General features: G+C 46.1%; 1 protein-coding gene across 1 annotated transcript in view; it reads right to left on the reverse strand.

The window, feature by feature from the left end:
• The window catches only part of GPAT3 (glycerol-3-phosphate acyltransferase 3), an 88,561-nt gene extending 67,923 nt beyond the window's left edge, over positions 1–20,638 (reverse strand). Inside the window, exon 1 of the mRNA XM_075352009.1 lies at positions 20,414–20,638. Coding sequence (XP_075208124.1) covers positions 20,414–20,557 — 144 coding nt within the window. The 5' untranslated portion in view covers positions 20,558–20,638. The remainder of the gene's footprint in view (positions 1–20,413) is intronic.
• Positions 20,639–21,040: the final 402 nt, after the last annotated feature.

A 21,040-nucleotide genomic window follows, 5' to 3' on the forward strand; every position in this document is an offset into this window, starting at 1 on the left:
AAGGAGTCTGGGGGTCATCCTTGACAGTTGCAGAAAGAAGGATGGCACTATGAGGATGTGTATGGATTACAGACAAATGAACAAGATCACACACAAAGTTGCTTCCTCCCCCTACCACGAAATGAGGAGTCCTTAGCTGCCTTAAAATCTGCAAATTACTTCTCTACTCTTGATCTTACTAGTGGATACTGGCAAGGGGCTGTTGCTGAGGAGGATCATGAGAAAACTGCCTTTGCCACCCCGTTGGGGATTATGCGAATTCAACAGCATGCCATTCGGGCTGTGAAATGCACCTGGAGCATTTCAGAGACTCATGGAGTGTTGCTTGGGTCACTGCAACTTTGAAACGGTTCTGCTATACCTGGATGACGTCATTGTGTATTCCAAGATGTATGAAGCACATCTGGAACATCTGGCAGAAGTCTTTGAAGCTCTTTCCAGGTATGGGACGAAATTAAAACCGTCCAAATGTCATTTACTAAAACCTAAAGTTCAATACCTGGGAAATGCGGTTAGCGCTGAAGGTGTGGCTCCAGACCCTGAGAAAATTACGGCTATTCAGCACTGGCCGAGGCCCACGAACATCAGGGAAGTGCGCCAGTTTCTAGGACTGATGGGTTACTACAGAAGGTTTGTGAAAGCCTATACCAAGATGGCAGCTCCCTTGCAGGATCTCCTGGTTGGCCAACCCAAGCACGGCCAGGCTTCTGGATCTCAATTCACCTGGGGTGAGGGACAAGAAGATTCTTTCGGCCAGATGAAGTCTGCCTTAACAGGAGAAGAAATTCTGGCCTACCCCGACTACAACCTCCCTTTTGTTCTGTACACTGATGCCAGCAACATGGGACTAGGAGCTGTTTTATCCCAAGTGCAGAATGGCAAGGAGAAGGTGATCGCATATGCCAGCAGGAAGCTACGACCCACAGAAAAAAACCCTGAGAACTACAGTTCCTTCAAGCTGGAGTTCCTAGCACTCGTTTGGGCCGTAACCGAGAGATTCAAGCACTATCTGGCCTCTGCAAAATTTACTGTGTATATGGACAACAATCCCTTGACCCACCTGGACATGGCACAGCTGGGAGCACTGGAACAACGTTGGGTTGCACGACTGTCGAATTATGACTTCACTATAAAATATAGAGCTGGCCGCAAGAATGCCAACGCAGATGCGTTATCCAGAACGTCCCACTTACCTGATGATGGGAAAGATGAAGATGACTTAGAGGAGATTGAATTGCCTGCTTTCCACCGCCATGTTAGCATGGCACAGTCCCAATCTAACAGCAATCAACAAGAAGCAATCTTCAATCCATTACCCCACCACGGTTGGCAATAAGCACAGGATAATGACATCCCAGGCAGATTCCCACCTGGATCCAGATGCCCCCGAGGAAGCTAAGACGTTGTGGAAGGACAGGAGTCGACTGTACCTCCATCGAGGCAAACTGTGCAGAAGCCTTACGAATCCCAAAACACATGAGAGAATATGCCAGATTGTGATACCCAAGGCATACGTACTGGTGGTCCTGGAAGCATATCACGATCGAGCTGGTACTTTGGGTGGAAGAAGTTGGAAATGTTGCTCAGAGGTCGCTTCTATTGGATTGGAATGAGAGACACCATAGAGGCCTGGTGCAGAAACTGTGGTTCTTGCGCCTTGAGGAGAAAAGATAGCACCAGTCAGCGAGCGCCACTTCAACCAATAGTCACTTAACAGCCCTTGGAAATCGTAGCTTTGGATCACGTCAAGCTTACTCCAAGCAGAAGTGGTTACACCTATGCACTCACGATGGTAGATTACTATTCCAAATTCCTGGTGGTGGTACCTGTTAAAGATTTGACTGCCAGCACAGCTGCGAAGGCATTCCAAGCACACTATTGCAGGCGACATGTGTATCCCTATCAAGTCCTCACCGATCAAGGTCCAGCATTTGAGGCTGAAATCTTCAAGGAATTCTGTAGTCTGTACGGATGTAAGAAGATACGCACTACTCCCTAACATACCAAAACAAATGGGATGTGTGAAAAGATGAACCATCTAGTTATCAACCTGCTGAAGACTCTTCCCCTTAAAAAGCGGAACCAGTGGCCTGAAAAACTGCCAGATCTCGTTGACATCTACAATAACATTCCTGTGGGCTCCACCAAATGTACACCCGATTACCTGATGAGAGCCAGACCGGGGAGACTCCCAGTGGACTTAGAAATGGAAGTTGAACTACCAGAAGATTACTCGCACGATGCGGAATGGGACTCAGATCGCCAGATGCAGTATAAGCAAATCCAAGAATATGTTGAAGAGAATTTGAATCAGAGTAGGGAGAAGCAGGAAAAGAACTTCAACAAAAAGGCAAGAGCTACTCCTTTCTCGCCAGGCGAAATGGTATTAAAGAGGAAGAGGAAACTACACAAACTGGATGACCAATGGGAGATTGGGAGACCAATGTATAATTTTGACAATCGGAAGACTTGCCTTATTAGCAAAGATCAAGGAAGAACTATGCCTGCCATCTCCAGAGACCACTTAAAGAAGTGTCCAGAACCCCTAAGAGTCCCCGATGAACCCCAGCCCCAAGTCGTGGAGAAGAAAAGACGATCCGTACCATCCTAGGTGATTTACCAGCAGATTGGCCTATGCAGAATGGAGCAGTGATAGTTTCTATGTTAACATTCCCACAACCCGTGGAGGAACCAGATCAGGAAAGGCTAAAGGCCCCATTAAACGCAACGACATCGCTAACGAGAAGTCATTGGGGTCAAGGAATTCCTGACGCACATCTGGCCTAGTTAGCGACGTCGTTGCATGTGACACGTACGAGCAACCACCAACGATGTAAAATACTCACCAAATCGTTGATTTTTGACACGTCGTCCATTTCCCAAGTGTCATTGCTCGTGCAGGACGTAGGTTGTACATCGTTCCTGAGGCAGCACACATCGCTACGTGTGACACCCCAGGAACGACGAACACCGTACCTGCATCCTCCGGCAACGAGGTGGGCGTGACTTCCATGCAGCTGCTCTCCGCCCCTCAGCCGTGTGACGCCGCACGAACTGCCCCCTTAGAAAAGAGGCTGTTCGCCAGCCGGCGAACAGCCTTTTTTCTAAGGGTGCGGTTCGTGTGGCGTCACAGCGACATCAAGAGGAAGGTAAGTATGGGTGACGGCTCCTAGCGATATTGTGCGCCACGGGCAGCGATTTTCCCATTCACGCACAAACGACTGGGGCAGGTGCTTTCACGAGCGACATCGCTAGCGATGTCGCTGCGTGTAAGGCCCCCTTTACTGACACTGCACTCTCCTCAGCACCTAGAGTAGTACCTGTACCTTCACCACGAACACAGAGTCCTACCAGCAACACCCATCACTAGTGATGTGGAATTCACAACAGACATTGCCATACCACAGGGGTTAGAAGAAGGTTCAGAGTTGAGGTCGACGCGTAGTAACTTTGGTCAGCCCCCACTGAGATATAGAGAATGACGATTAGTTAATGCTGATTAGTTGCCAATTACCCAAATACTTCACCTGATTCAAAAAGTTTTACAATGTTTGCACCTGGAGCATGGACTCTGGTTTCATTTCTCTTTTAGTATTAAAAATGGACCATGGCTGCAGGACAGGCAGCAGCCAGCACAAACTTGTGCCTTTTGTAAATAGTTGCGCCTAGTGAGCCTACCAGAGTCATCTTTTATACCTCCAGGACTTCAACACTGTCACCAGGGACTGCTAAGGTTCCTGGAATAGGGGTGTCCACCAGCACTAGAGGTGGCACCAGGGATCCAGGTTGTTTGGGTGGCGGCTTGAAGGGAGAGGGACGATGGGAATGGACTGTGGCAGGAAGGGGCTGCAGCGGAGTAGACTGAGCCACCAACTACCGCTAAAACCGGTAGCGTTCCCAGTTGTTCTAATAAATGAACTCTGGAAGTTGTTTGTAACGTTTAAGTGAATTGCCTCCCCTGCGAGGGATGAATATTTATGCAATAACCTTGTTACTCTTTTCACAGTTAATAAAAATAAAATCTCAGCGTGTCCTGTAGCTTGGGGACGAGCTACATTTTAACCAAGAGGGAATGTGACGCCTGGAATAGTCAGGGTGTCACAGGGAACTGCACTCCTGTCCTTATGGTGCAGAAATCACCCTCCATCGTTCTGGGATCCTAACCTTTGGTGTTGCTTCTATCAACATTCAAATCCTACTCAACTTACACCACACCCTGTCAGGCACACCAGTGGGCGGTCTAGCTGGAATAGGGCCACCCACCTAGGGGTCAGGCAGACTGGTGGGAGGGACTTAGGTCAGTTCAGTGTCAGCTTTCTGTGAGAGAGAAACTGAAGTGGAAGCTCCTGGGGAGGTGAGAGAGGAGTTGAGTGGTAGCCTTCAAGAGAGTGAGGAGCTGGGGGAGTTGGAGCTAATTGGGAGACATTGGCTAGGTCGCAGACGGTGGTCTGGGACCGGAGCAGTCGGAGACCCTTAGTTTTGGAGAACGGTCGGCACTGGAATATCTAGTAACCGGACTAGTACCGAGCACGGCGTGGTACTGAACCCTAGATCGGGGGAGTAGCTTCACGCAACCTGATAATTAACCTGTGGAGGATAGTCTCTCTATGAACTTTCCCCAAGAGCTCAGAGATCGAAGGCACCAACACAACGAGGGGTATAGGGCTTTCCGACCCATGCGGCCCACTGAAATTCCAAGTGTCAGCCATCGAGAGCACAGGTCCCCTATCAGAGTATAGGGAGCGGGACCCCGAAAGCTTCTAGCCGAGGGGTCACTCAGAACCATCTACAATTAAGTGCAAGGAGGCAGGTCAAGACCACCAGCAACATCAAAGGGAGCGGATTCCCGGACGAGCTCCCCCCAGAGAGGCAGCGGTGCTCAGAGACTTGGTTTACTTATGTGTCGGAGTCTGTTTGATGGTCACACCAACACCCACACGGCCTGTGTGAGTACGTTGCATTTCCCCCACTATGTCCGGCCTGCTGCGCGGCATGCACCCCGCATCCCTGCACCACCACCATCCAGAGTCCCGGGGCCTTCCCCTACCCGTGGAGGGAACGTCATCTGGCTGCGCCCCCGCGCCATCTCCCCCGGGTACTCCCATCGGCAGTAGCAGTACTCCCAATTACCGCGAACCACGGGTGGCGTCACAAACAATACTAATCCCCTGTAAATATACTCGCCCCCTCCCCTTTTTTCATTTTCAAGTGGCCGTGAGCCCCCGGGTCTGGAGACCCTCGAGCCACGGTAAACCCCGGATCCGAGCAGTCCGACTGTTGCAGGGACAGTACACATACATGCGTTATTCGTACTATGGCATAAATGACATATCAGCCTAATGAGTTAGGAAATTATTGGGCTACCAGTCTGCTGACTGATTACAAATCTCTTTCACAATAAAGAGATGCTCTTCTGGAAAGGTTTATGACTTTAATGTACGGTATTTGTTTTCAGCCCTTCAATAAACTATGCTCACATTACAATAAGTCCTCTGTGAAACATGGTCCGTCTACAAATATTGATGCAGAGACCGGCCCAGGCACCTCCACTTGCACTTAAAGGGGATCTGTCACCACTTTTTTTAGCCTATAAGCTGCGCCCACCACCACTGGGCTCTTATATACAGCATTCTGACATGCTGTATATAAGAGCCCAGGCTGTACTGTAGAAAATAAAAAACACTATAATACTCACCTAGAAGGCCACTCCGCTGCACAACAGTCGGATGGGTGGCGCAGTTCTCCGGGACCGGCGCCTCCCTTTTTGACCATCTTAGTTTTCCTTATTCTGAAGCCGCGGTGCATGACGCGTCTAAGTCATAGACACTCGCCTGTGCAGGACCTCAATGCCAGCGCATCTGTCAACCCACAGTCAGCCAGTGGATGAGGTCAGCAGAGGAGGTGGAGGAGGATGCTACTGACGACGAGGTTAGGTTGCGCCTTCCTGGACAGAGACGGAGTACTGGAAGCACATCAACAACTGCATCCTCAGCCACAACTCTGTCTCTGCGCAGAAGTGATGGTGGCTCTGCAGGTCGCATGGGCTCCAAGCCTTGCCTAGCCTGGGCCTTTTTTGACATCGCAAAGGATCACCCATCACATGTCATCCGTAAGATTTGTCACCAATCTCTAAGTAGAGGCCAAAAACTCACTAGTTTGAGTACTTCGTCCATGAACCATCACATGGATAATAATATTATTATTAATGTTTATTTTTATATAGCGCCCACATATTCCGCAGCACTTTACATACATCAGCAACACCGTCTCATTGGGGCTCACAAGCTAAATTCCCTTTTGTATGTCTTTGGAGTGTGGGAGGAAACAGGAGTACCCAGAGGAAACCCACACAAACACAGGGAGAACATACAAACTCCTTACAGATGTTGTTCTTGGTGGGATTTGAACCCAGGACTCCAGCGCTGCAAGGCTGCAGTGCTAACCACTGAGTCACCGTGCCGCAATAAGAAGCTCGCTGTGCTACAATGCGGCCTAGCAGAGCGGGCCAACCACCGTCTGCACCTTCAAGTGCATCCGCGCGCTCTTCATCCTCTGTGACTGTGGGGACAGCAGTCACACATGCTTTTGGACGCTGACCTTCCACACCTCTTTACCCGCAAGAGGCAGTGTGATTGGCAGGTCGTCAGTTGTTTTGGAAGTGGAAACAACTGCTGGTGTTGAGCTCTCTCAGACATCGAGAGCACCACCTTTGGATGAAGGCAACATTATATCTCCACCTGCACTTTCCTCACAGATTGCCTGGGCTAGTTGCAGTAAAAAAAAAAAAAAAAAAAAAAAAAAAAAAAATTGGCTACTGGATTGACAGGAGGTGTAGCTTTCTACACAGCAGTGCTACACTCCCTGCCCAAAAGGATTGCCTGAGTTAGATTTGGCCAGATGCTGTGAAAAACACTTGCACAGCACTGTCACAGACCTGCCTGGCAAAAGTTGCTAGGAACTGCTCTAACCGTAGCCCTCAAAAGGGCTGAAATTACAACTAATCCCCAATTCTCTCTATTAACCTTTATATCGCCCACAGCAGCAGTAGCGGTGAGATAACTGATACACAACTGCAGCACTGAGATAATGGCGGTGATGGGGAAAATGGCCGGGTCTTACAGGGCAAGGACATGTGACATACACAGGCAATGAGACATGTCTTTGCTTGTATGCAGAAAATGCACTTTGCTGTCTGTCTGTCTGACAGCCTGGCCCACCCAACTGTACATGTGGTTACGGAAAAAAAAGAAGGAAAAAAAAAAAAGGGAGATCGCCATTATTTCAGCAGCACTGATCTAAACCCCGCCCCGCCCCCACCCACTATACACTAAAGTTGGATATTAGGCTGGGGCCCACACAGGGATCTACTGCGATCCTCGCATGACACTGGGCTCATGCTGGCAGTACAGCAGAGCATCATGCGAGTGTCCCTGCGACTGAGGTCCGTTGGTGCGAGCAGACCTCAGCTGCGGGGGGCGGGCCAGTGCTGCGGAGGGGAGGGAGGGATTTCTCTCTCTCTCTCCTCCGTAGCCGGCTATTGCCATTCCCGCCCTGCACTCACGGTATACCGGTGTACTGCGAGTGCAGTGCGATTTTTCTCTCGCCCCATTGACTTGAATGAGAGCGAGAGAAACAATGATCGCATTACACTTACTGTGAAAAGCCAGTTATGCTTTTGGTGATCCAACTGTTATCGAACATAACCTCGAACTGTCGAACTTGAAGCTAATTGTTCGCGTTCGTCGAACGACTCGAACATCGCCTAAAATAGGTCGAATTTGAGATTGGCGAACAGTTCGATTCGAACACTGCTCATCTCTAGTGTAGACACATAGGCTAATATTGGTCCAAGTGGAATGTGATGTTTTATCGCACCGATTTTCATGCCAAGTGCTTAAGGGTACTTTACATGCTGCGATATCGATACAGATATCGCTAGCGAGCGTACCTGCCCCCGTCGGTTGTGTGACACGGGAAAATCTCTGCCCGTGGAGCACAACATCGCTAACACCCGTCACACTGACTTACCTTACCTGCGACGTCGCTCTGGCCGGCGATCCGCCTCCTTCCTAAGGGGGCGGTTCGTGCGGCGTCACACGGCAGCTGTCCAATAGAAGCGGAGGGACGGAACTAAACGGGCGGAACATGCCGCCCACCTCCTTCCTTCTTTTCCGGTGGACGCAGGTAAGGAGATGTTCGTCGTTCCTGCGGTGTCACACATAGCGATGTGTGCTGCCACAGGAACGACGAACAACATCGTACCTGCAGCAGCAAAGATATTAAGGAAAAGAACGACGTGTCAACGAGCAACGATTTTTCACGTTTTTGTGCTCGATCGTCGCTCATTGGTGTCACACGCTGCGATGTCGCTAATGGCGCCTGATATGTGTCGCTAACGACGTGACCCGACGATATATCGTTAGCGATGTCGCAGCGTGTAAAGCACCCTTTAGGCCTTAAGACTAGTGAATAAGCCTCCTTAAAATATTAAAACATTTATATTACTTATTTAACCTGAACAAAAACAAATAAAGCACAAGCAATTACTGTTTTGCAAAACAATTTGCAGTTTTCCAGATGTGGGTCTAGAAAAAAAAATTCAGGAAAAATGTTCAAGTTCCCCATTGACTTCCATTATACTTTGTAAACTTGTACCGAGCACTTGAGCATCGTTACGCTTACCAAGCACCGAGCAGTGCGCTCATCACTAGTGGGAACCACATCTGAAAACCACATGCAGATTTATTCATTTAGGATCCCAACAAATAAAGCCATAATATACATCAATTATCCAGAGGAAGCTTTTAAGAGCCTCGAAATAATCAGAATAAGCAAGAAAGAGTGACATGATCAGAGAGCATTGGCACATCGTCGAAAGGGCAACAGAGGCAGGGTATACTGTAATTAGATTCTAGAGGGGCCCAAAAATGTAGCAATTGCCATCACTGTCAAGATGATCAAACGACCAGCCCCTAGCCTTAGCAAATCTTCATGTAACTACTGGCAAATTCCACTTCAAGCACAGCAACAGGCAAGAAGGTAAAAAGGCAATGGGCTCGCTCCGGCAGTACCGTCTATGCAGAGTGCAGTTCAGTAGCAATCAAAATCACTTGATGCTCCCATCTGCATAAGCACTGTTCATCTCAATTATCGCATTTGGTTGCTACGCTCTGCAATGACAAACTCACTTTGACTGTTTCGCTCTGCATAGGAAGCAAATGAGACGATAGAGGATGCACTCCACCCTCCTACAGCTCCCTGGCTCTCCTTTCAATTCTAATTTTGTGATAGAAAAGACAGAAGCCTGCTGGGGGAGGGGGAAATCTATTTTAGAACTGGGATTTTGCTGTCAACAAAACATCAAATCACAAATAGATCATGTCACTTGCATCCATGTCTATGAGGTTAATGTTGTGTGCGACCGCTGAATAAAAATCCAACAATGCTACACCTTGAGCTTTATATCACACAATTACGTTACTGTGTGTAGTCTTATGCCTCAAGTTGTATCTTTATTATTTGCCCGCTTTACACAATGCAAATTATTTGTTTTTCTTCCAATTCTTCACTACTACATTTGCAGAAAAAAAACAAACAAAGACAGATGGCTGTATAGAAAAATGGACACGGTACATTTAGAGCCCCTGAGGCAGTCAGGGCACTACTAGGAACTGCATCCTCACGGGGATGCAGGGCCTACCCCCTGGGACCTGGAACACCGGTGCCAATAACACCCAAACACTCACACACACACCAAAATCCCAGTTTCCACTCCACACCAGGGGTAATTGGTTAGTCAGACACAAGGGGATGGCCACCTAGAGGGCAGAGTCAGACCAGGGGAACTAGACAGCCTGGTGGGAGGGGACAGCAGTCAGTAGTAGTGAGTGGAAGTGGAAAGACGTGCCTAGAGCTGGGTCGTGTAACGGTGACCCGGGGACACAGGACAGTGGTCGCCAGGGCAGGTACACCCGAGTACCGCTGCGACCAGAGCACCGCCGCGGCACAGGGCCCTAGGTCAGACTCTAGTTTCATACGGTCTGGCAAATTCCTGCACAGTGAGGAGACCTCCACGGATCTCACTGACCCTCAGTTCCTGGGGCACCAGCAGTAAAGCAAAGATCAGGGTTCGGGACACAGACCAGCCCTACAGGGTCCACACTGCCCACCATACGGACAAGGAGACTGCCACAAAAAGGGACAGTCAGGCCCCAAACTGCTCCACGCTATGGGGACCCAACCACACTGAGGGTGCTGGGGACAGAGCAACCAATTCATCAACTGGCACTTGGACTGGAACTACAGGGACCTGAACCAGCCATCCGAGGGTCAACAGTGAGTAGAGACTTACTACAACTCACGGTGTGGCCTCCCTTATTACTCCCATCATACATCTCCTGGGCTCAGCCCTACCTGCGGAGGGCCTACCACCACAGCTGCCATTACCACCAGCCCTAGAGATAATCAACTTAGCAGCGGCAATTTCACCATCTTAACAGTAACCCGCAGGTGGCGTCACACAAAATACTTCATTCTCCCCTGTAAATACTCCCCATTAAAAAAGCACCCAGGGTACAGGATCGGGCAACGGCCACCAAAGTGACATTCCCCAGTGATACACTGCCTGGGACTGAGTACCCCACTCCCTGGGCGATACATACACATGGCAGAATTGTATATGCTTACAAGAACATTGGTGAAAAATAGGGGTATGATAAATTTCTGTGAGTATTAGACTTCCTGTTGCCAGATGCCCATGACTTACTTGGATTTCCTATTGCTCAATAGAAAAAAAAAATTGGAATAGATCAAACAAGAAGAAAAAACTGCTGAAAAATTGTCACAACTGAAAAAGTGGCAAAACAAAGTTTTAAGAGTGGGATTCCCTTTTCTAAAATTAAGTCAAAGACTACATGGTAAAGTTTCATACAAGTTGCGCTATCAAGATCATTTGTCGGGAACTTGTGTGGCGCCCTGGACTAGCCAGTTCGTCACAGGTACTGCAACACACACCCCCATCCCGAGACAGGCACATCAGCCAGACACAAAATCCTTGTTGCCTCCCTCCAGGGGCTGATGTCCACACCAGGTGGGGTGGAGCCAGGTGGTTGGCCCCACCCACTGAAGAGTTCACAGTCCTGGAGGCGGGATAAGGAAGTCAGATCAGTTAGGGAAGTGCAAGAGTGAGGAGTGAAGTAGTAGTGAAGGAGTAAACTGACAGTGTCCGGGTGTGTGGCCCGGGCACTAAGAGCAAGGTTGGCAGACGGTGGTGGCCGTCTGCAGGAGAGGCGAATCAACGCGGAACCGTAGGACCGGGGTCGGCCGGTGGCCCGCCGGTACCGAACCGGGGAGCGAAGTGAAGCCAGCACACACAGGCAGGGCCTGCGGACACCGACCAGGCTTGGAGTCGCCGTTAAGAGGTCAAATCCATCAGTGACCGGAACCCCAGGGGTTTCCTAACAGCCAAGACCCGATTGAAGGCAACCGTCCGACCAGTAGAAGTTAATACAGCTGCCGCCACAACTAGAGTTCCAAGGGCCAGAGCATGCGGGCAAAAGGGCTCCTCCGGCACATATATACGCTGGGGAGCGGGTTACCGATGGGAAGCCATCGGGACCGAACATACACAAAAGTTGCAGGGAAAGGCAGCCACCACCAACCGTCCGGGAGAAGTCACAGCCGCCGGCTGCGGGACCCGTCCATCCAGCCGTTTGGTTTACCAGAGACTTTGCGTACATTTGTGGCTGAGTGAGTACAACCGTGCCATCCAGCACCGCGCTGCGCAGTCCAGGCGACCCTGCACCTTGCCAATCCTGCCTCCCCGTCACCACACCGGGCCCCGGTTCCACCACAACCCCTACCCACGGAGGGGGAAAACAACATCCCAGCTGCTCCCTACCATCGCTCCCAGGATCCCTGTCACCAGCAGCGGTGGTGCCCAACCTCACCACAACCCGTGGGTGGCGTCACGGACCAAATCCCCAAATCAAACTATCCCCTTTCACTCACGGGCGAGGAGCGCCGCTCGAGTCCCCGGATCCGGGCCCACCGCTCGAGCCACCGAGCAGCAGCAGCGCCGGACCCAAGCGTTAGCGAGCGCAGCGCCCCACCGCCCGCGACACTTGCTACCTTGTGTCTTCCATTTTCCACATGATGTAAGAAAAAAAACAAAAAAAACAACTCTATTTATAACGCCTGTTTTTAAAAGATCCTGAGTAGTGATTACATAGGACGCTGTAGTAAATGCTTTATTTTTATTTATTTTTTTTATTGTTAACCCCTTCACCCCCAGGGATATTTTCCATTTTTCGTTTTTGTTTTCTGCTCCCCTTCTTCCGAGAGCCGTAACTTTTGTCATATGAGGACTTGTTTTCGCAGGATGATTTGTACTTTTAAATTAAACCATGAGTTTTTCCATATAGTGTACTGAAAAATAGCAAAAAAATTCCAATGCTACAAAAAAGGTGCGATTGTACAATTGTTTAGGGCATATTTTATTCACAGTGTTCAATATAAAGTAAAACTGATGTGTCAGTGTGATGCCTCAGGTCGGTACGAGTTTGTAGACACTAAACATGTATAGGTTTAATTTTATCTAAAAAGTGGTTCATATTTTGCACCATTTTCCGAGACCTGTAGAGTTTTAATTTTTCGGGATCTATGGCTCAGTGATGACTTATTTTTTGGCATCTTGAGCTGACGTTTTTAATGGTACCACTTTTTTTGTGACTAGAAAAAGATAGCCTCGGCACACTAAAACTCCCCAAATTGAGTCAAAAAGTCACAAATGTATGGTGATAAAAAAACAAACACTCTTTATTGGTCCATAACTTGAAAAGATACTTTTTAAGGCATATATGTTTTCTGTCCAAGTTTAGTAGCTAATTGACGTTTCGGCCTGAGGCTTCGTCAGTTTGGACTTATCTGCGTGCAAAAGTATAACAATAATCAATATCATACAATGGTACAGAATTTAAGCAACGTAGGAATACAATCCGAGTGTAACAATAACATAAACGTGACATATGAGTTTCTGTGATACAGAACAAAGATTATAGTAATGTTTCAAACATAAGGGTCAAATTAAATTAAAACCATAATGGTAAAGATTTACCATACACAAAAGTAATGTGTAGTAGGTGAAAAAGTACTAAGTATGGTAGAGCTGATGGGTAAACCGACCATGAAGGACAAGAAAAAGCGGAGAAAAGGCGGAGGAGAAAAAAAGGCGGAGGAGAAAAAAAGGCGGAGGAGAAAAAAAGGCGGAGGAGAAAAAAAGGCGGAGGAGAAAAAAAGGCGAGATAAAAAAGGAGAGATAAAAAAGGAGAGATAAAAAAGGAGAGATAAAAAAGGAGAGATAAAAAAAGGAGAGAAAAAAAAGCGGGGAGAAAAAGCGGGGAGAAAAAAAAAAGGAAAAAAAGTGGAAAAAAACAAAGAAAAAGTCGTGAAAAAAGGGGGAGAAAAAGCAGAGAAAAAGAGAAATGGCTATGAAAGAGTGTAAATAGTACATGACTCACCAAGAACACATATAGTCTTGATAGGTATATCAAACAAAAGGACCGGACAACGTGAAGCACTTATATTGTTGTGCGTATCTCTATAAAGGAAGGCATATACGTTAAAGTAAGGATCTTTTTAGAACTAATCAACGAAAAATATTAATGGCAAATATGTAATAATGTTGATCAATGTGCAGAACCTGTTGCTTAGTGACCGTTACAAGGTAGCATGAATCAAAAAGCACCTATCAGGTGCTGCAGCTAATCAGCATAGGAGTGCTGGGAAAGACAATAGGAGCGTCTAATATGGATCAAGCTATAATGAAAAAATGTAATAGACAGGTGAACATCAGACGTCTTCAAATATATCTCTACTGATAAGTACGGTGTATACAACACCCATATGTACCTGTGCGTCAGCCTTATTAGTGTAGCACTGTCACAGGAGCTGTATAATGTTCCTGGGACGTTTCCCACAGATAATGCCTTATGGTAAATTTGTTATGAAATAGATGTACCTCTGGGGAATAGCAAGAAATAAATAAAGGCTCATGATCATATAAACGTGATGTATTAAAATCGTTGGAAACAAGATATTTACGTAAATGAAAGGCCCAGTATTAGTACTGCTGGTAGCACCGGGAAGGGGGGTTTTATCTGGCCAAGGTCCTAATGCGGTGAGAAAAGAGGAGTACAGAAAACACAAAGGGTTAAAGCCATCTGACAGAGAGAGAGAGAGAAAGAGACAGAAGGTCGGTTGCCATTCACACCTTAGGCACATTAGAACCCAACGGACTCAACCGTAAATACGAGACATCTTTTTAGGTCATGTATATCTTTTTCAAAATCCAGTTTTTCAAAATCCAGTATTTCAGTTGGTTATGATGTACAGGATATTTCTTGCTATTCCCCAGAGGTACATCTATTTCATAACAAATTTACCATAAGGCATTATCTGTGGGAAACGTCCCAGGAACATTATACAGCTCCTGTGACAGTGCTACACTAATAAGGCTGACGCACAGGTACATATGGGTGTTGTATACACCGTACTTATCAGTAGAGATATATTTGAAGACGTCTGATGTTCACCTGTCTATTACATTTTTTCATTATAGCTTGATCCATATTAGACGCTCCTATTGTCTTTCCCAGCACTCCTATGCTGATTAGCTGCAGCACCTGATAGGTGCTTTTTGATTCATGCTACCTTGCAACGGTCACTAAGCAACAGGTACTGCACATTGATCAACATTATTACATATTTGCCATTAATATTTTTCGTTGATTAGTTCTAAAAAGATCCTTACTTTAACGTATATGCCTTCCTTTATAGAGATACGCACAACAATATAAGTGCTTCACGTTGTCCGGTCCTTTTGTTTGATATACCTATCAAGACTATATGTGTTCTTGGTGAGTCATGTACTATTTACACTATTTCATAGCCATTTCTCTTTTTCTCTGCTTTTTCTCCCCCCTTTTTTCCCCACTTTTTCTTTGTTTTTTTCCACTCTTTCTGCTTTTTCTCCACCTTTTCTCCGCTTTTTCTCCGCTTTTTCTCGTCCTTCATGGTCGGTTTACCCATCAGCGCTGCCATACTTAGTACTTTTTCACCTACTACACATTACTTTTGTGTATGGTAAATCTTTACCATTATGGTTTTAATTTAATTTGACCCTTATGTTTGAAACATTACTATAATCTTTGTTCTGTATCACAGAAACTCATATGTCACGTTTATGTTATTGTTACACTCGGATTGTATTCCTCCGTTGCTTAAATTCTGTACCATTGTATGATATTGATTATTGTTATACTTTTGCACGCAGATAAGTCCAAACTGACGAAGCCTCAGGCCGAAACGTCAATTAGCTACTAAACTTGGACAGAAAACATATATGCCTTAAAAAGTATCTTTTCAAATTATGGACCAATAAAGAGTGTTTTTTATCACCATACATTTGTGACTTTTTGACTCAATTTGGGGAGTTTTAGTGTGCCGAGGCTATCTTTTTCTAGTATCTATTATTTACCTCTGAGCACCTATATACCAGTGAGCAGAGCTTCCTCTATAGTGACTTTTTTTGTGACAACCAAAAAACATAAATTTTGGGGTTTGGAATTTTTTTGCCGCTACGCCGTTTACCGATCAGATTAATTGAATTTATATTTTGATAGATCGGGCATTTCTGAACATGGCGATACCAAATGTGTGTGTATTTTTTTTGCTTTTTAATCGTTTAATTTTCAAATGGGGTCTGATTTGAAGTTTTAGGGGTTTTTTTAAACTATTTTCCATTTTTTTTAATTTTGTTTTACTATTCCCATAGGGCAGAGTTCCCCAACTCCAGTCCTCAAGGCCCACCAACACTGCATATTTTCGGGATTTCCTTAGTATTGCACAGGTGACAGTTTAATCACTCGCACTGGTGATGATTCCAACATCTGTGCAATGCTAAGGAAATCCTGAAAACACACACCTTTGGTGGGCCTTGAGGACTGGAGTTGGGGAACCTTGCCCTAGGGGACTATAAGGATTAGCAGTCTGATCAGAGCAGAGCAGAAATGCATCATTCATGTTACAGCCGCTGCTCTTCCAGCTGTCACAGGAACTACGTCATGATAGCGACAGGAGTAATCACATGACCCGTCACTACCATGGCAACAATCGGCTCTACGTGATCGCGTCACAGGGCCTCCAATGGCAGCGAGGAAAGGCGATTTCCCCACCGCGGCTATTTAAATTGTGCTGTCCCATTTTGACAGCGCGATCTAAGCGGTTATGAGGCTCGGGTGGATCACGGATCAACCTGCGCCAGTTAGCCACACATGTCTGCTGTTCAAATGTGCAAAGTCCATTTTACCCATTCATGATTTAGGACGTCCTCAGTCATGAAGGAGTTTATATTTAAAAATGAAAAAAAAAAAAAAAAATCACAGATGTCATATTTATGTAAAAAACAAACACAAGGATGACATGTGGATATGAAAGACAGACATATAAAACACCATATTAATGAGTCTTTTTTTAATCCAGAAATTAATATCTTTTTATTTTATTAGACTATACTTTTTTTTTTATTTTTCCCCTCACAACCACCAGTGGTGTGGTGTGTGGGGGGGCACTGTAGATACATAATATAACGAATATGTGAATTTTATATTAATTCCTTCATGCATATGGGTAGTCGTGTGGATAATGCTCAGAATCTCCCTCCTAACATGGCATACAAGTCTAAGGCCTCATGTAAACGACCCAGCACTGGGACCAATGTTATTCAATGGGGCAGTGCAGATAACTGATTTTTCCATTGAGCTTCTGTGTGAAACAAAACCACAGCATACTTTATTTCCTCCGGAAATCAGATACAACTCACCCAAACAAGTCTGCAAGAAAGCAAGAATGAAATTGAATGCCACGGTATGGCATCCAAATATTTTGGATACATTACAATTCTATAACTTAGGAAACTGTTCTTTAAATTATTAATCCCTTCATGACTTTGAACATACTGGTACATCCAAGGTTGGGTCTGTCCCTTTAATGCAAGCTCACACGGTGAGCCCGCAAGTTTCCCAGCACGTCAGCTGATCAGCCTACATGTGCAGCTAACATGCGCAAGTGGATCAGAAATCCACCCAAGCCTGTCAACCAGTTAACTCCCGCTGTCAATCTCTGATAACGGGATTTAAAACGCTCTGCCGGGAACTTGTCATTTCCAGCCCCCATCGGCGACCCTGTGGCGTGATCACAGGTTGCCGATGGGTTGTCATGACAGCAAGTGGTCAACAGATTATCCCTGTCATGACGTACTTCTTGTGAACACTGGCATTCACAGGAGAAATATGGAAAATTGCTGGTGAAGGGGTTAAAAGCTGTGGGAAGCTAAAGTTCATTGAGAGAACCACAAATGGCAACATGAAGTGTAACATAAGGAAGCAGAGCATGATCCCCTTTGTAATCCAACATGATGATAACCCCAAACACACCTCCAAGAAGACCACTGCCTTGGTAAAGACACGAAGTGTAAAGGTGCAAGACCTAAACCCTATTAAGCATCTGTGGAGCATCTTTAAACAGAAGATGAAGGAGTTCAAGGTCTCTAACATCCACCAGTTCCATAATGTCCTCATGGAGGAGCGAAGAGGATTCCAGTAGCAATCTGTGAAGCTCTAGTGAACTCTATGCCCAAGAAAGTTAAAGTGTATCTGTCGGCAGGTTTTTGTTACCTCACCTGACAGCAACATAATGTAGGCAAGAAGATTCTGAATCCAACGGTGTAGCAAATTATTTTTTTCAGAATGGCTAAAGCCAGTAACCTAAATTTAGATTCTGGAACACAGCAAAGTTGTGAAGCCTCTCAATAGAGATTGTGTATAGAGTTGAGGTGTCAATCAATCACATCAGGGGACATGTAGGACTGCCATGCATGCGAGATTCTAGTCATGGAATGTTAATCACAGGGTAATAAGTTTAAGTAAACAATTGCGCGCGCGCACACACACACACACACACGCACTTGCCTTTTAACTCTAAAGCGGGCTTTACACGCTAAGATATTGTATTGCTAGCGATATTGTACGCAAAAGCACCCGCTCCCGTTTTGCATGCGATTTCGTGTGATCGTTGTGTGAACATTATCAATACGGCAGCGTCACACGCACTTACCTGGTCGGCGGCGTCGCTGTGACTGCCGAACAATCCCTCCCTCAAGGGGGAGGGACGTTTGACATCACAGCGACGTCACCGCGACATCACTAAGCGACCGGCCAATCAAAGCGGAGGGGCGGAGATGAGCGGGACGTAACATCCCACCCACCTCCTTCCTTCCGCATTGCGGCCGGCGGCAGGTAAGGAGACGTTCCTCGCTCCTGCGGTGTCACACACAGCGATGTGTGCTGCCACAGGAGCGACGAACCACATCGATAATCAACCATTACCGATTTTTGGTTTTGGGACGACCTCTCCATGGTGAACGATTTTCACCATTTTTGAGGCCGCTGGTGAGTGTCACACGCTGCGATATCGTTAATGATGCCGGATGTGCGTCACTAACAACGTGACCCCGACGATAAAACATTAACAATATTGTAGCGTGTAAATCCCCCTTAAGGGTGCATGCCCACAATCAGTGTTGGCAGTGTTTTGGATGTAGCGTGTTTTTGCCATGTCCAAAACGCTGCGTTGTACAGTACAAGCATAGTGGATGGATTTCTAGAAATTCCGTGCTAACGTGATAACACACGGGGAACGGGAACTTTCTACTCACCTGTCCCTGGCGTCGCTGTCTGTGGTGCTGATCTTCGGTCTCCGTTCCTGCCGACTCCCCGCTGCTGCTTCCGGCCGCAGTGAAGTGAATATGCAATGAGCATAATGACCGGCGGGCGGCAGCAGGTGACAGCAGCGGCAGAGACAGGAGGGCTGGAGAAGGTGAGTAATGGTTTGGGGTTTTTTCTCGCAGACACATGTCTTTTCTCCGGTGCGTGTCACACGGAACACATCTGTGTGGTCCGTTTGTGTTACGTGTGACCCGTTTGCATTCCATGTGACACCCGTGATGCCGGAGAGAAAACGGACATGTTGCCGTGAGAAACACACGGACACACATTTGTACGGAACGAACACACGTTCCATGCGTAAATACATACGTGTATCCAAATCCATTGGAATACCTAGGTCTATGTGTGTACATGTCTCCGGTACGTAAGGAAACTGACCAAACACGTACTGGAGGCACGTACCTGTGTGAAAGAGGCCTAAGGCAGAGTTTGCAAATAATGGTGGCCACATATAGTATTGACTCTGGGCATAATTTTGCCATTTTCAGTTAAGGGTGTACTCCCTTTTGTTGCCAGCAGTTTAGACATTAATGGCTGAGTGTTGAGTTATTAAGAGGGCACAAAATGAACACTGACTACTTTACATTGTATCAAAGTGTCATATCTTCAGTGTTGTCCCATGGAAAGATATAATAAAAGATTACAAAAAAAAAAAAAAAAAAAAAAAAGTTAGGGGTGTACTCACTTTTATGATATACTGTAAATGATATCAGTGATCAGATATAAAATTAAAGAATACAAATGGATCAAAACATCATATGGATCCCAAAATAGTATCAATGAAAATTTAAGCTTGCTGTGCCAAAGATCTAGTTCCCATGCAGCTTCATCCACAGAAAAATAAAAACATTATGGGTTTTGGAAAGTGGCGACAAACACCAATTTTTTTTTTAAAAAAATCTTAGAATAAAAAAAATAAAATAAAGAAAATGCAAGTCTGTCATCAGCGAATTCATACTGACTTAACGAATCATGTTTCCAGGTCATTTTTTACCAAACAATAAATGCCTGAATTGCAAAAAAAACAACTGTGGAGTTGCAGGGTTATTTTTAAACTATTTCATCCTTGTTGGATTTTTTTCCCCCAATCTTTTAGTACATTTGATGCCAAAATTAATGGTGTAATTAAAAAATTACAACTGATCTTGCAAAACAAAAAAAAAACAAAAAAAAAAACACACAACATGCCCTTGCAAAGAAAAAAAAAAGTTATGGCTTTTGAAATAAGGGCGGGGGGGGGGGGGGGTGAAAAAAAAAAGTGAACAGTGCAAAAGGGAAGAAATTGCTTTGTCCTGACAGGGTTAACACAATTGAAGGAGAGAAAAAAAAATACCTTGTGAGGATCAAAACATTTTCCAAATAAAGAACATTGTTACATTGTCCACCTGTGAGGTCTGAAGGCAAGCTCTCCCCCATGAGTCACCATTGTTTGTGTAACACACTTTCCATTTGTTTTGTTTTCCAAATACATGGTGTGAACAGGAGTGTGTAAAGTCTGTGCTGCAATTACTGAGGTGTGGGCAGAATATATCACATATACACAGAGCACAAGCAATCCTGACCCTGCTCACCTCAAGCATTTTCATCAGAAGCTTCATGTAGACCTCAGAAATGCCCAGAGACATGCCAAACATGGAGGGCAGCATGATGAGCACCAGGATGAAGGCGAGCCATCCTGTGAAGATGTTATATGCCAGGCTTGAGCAGTCGTCCATGGCTCAGCTGGGCTGTCAGCCTGCAGCCTTCCACTATGTCATCTGTGTGAGAGCAGGAAACACTGAACTTCTGAGCACCACACTTCCTACACTGCCCTGAGTCCCTCCCTGCTGCTGCTCCTCCTCCTCTGGTCGTGGACTGTGACCTCTGCCCCTCCTGCACAGAGTACAAGCTGCTCTTTGCCCTGAGCACAAGGTGAATTATTCACATGGCTATGACTTCTTATATTAGTAATAGTCCTGAAATCCCTCTGCAAAGAGCAGAAATGGTGGAGTAGCTCTGTCATTTCAGCTGGGACGACTTCAATTCTCTCAAGACGCCACCAAAACCATCTGTGCACCTTGTCAGCGACTTGTCGCACGACTATGACTTGCACTGAATTCGATGGCAAGTGGGTTGTGTGCAGCTTGTACTCAGCGACAGAAAATCCACCACATTTGTGACTCGGTACCGCAGTCACAGTATAACACCATAGGAATCAC

The sequence above is a fragment of the Anomaloglossus baeobatrachus genome, chromosome 1, assembly GCF_048569485.1.
Source record: "Anomaloglossus baeobatrachus isolate aAnoBae1 chromosome 1, aAnoBae1.hap1, whole genome shotgun sequence".
Classification (NCBI taxonomy): Eukaryota; Metazoa; Chordata; class Amphibia; order Anura; family Aromobatidae; genus Anomaloglossus; species Anomaloglossus baeobatrachus.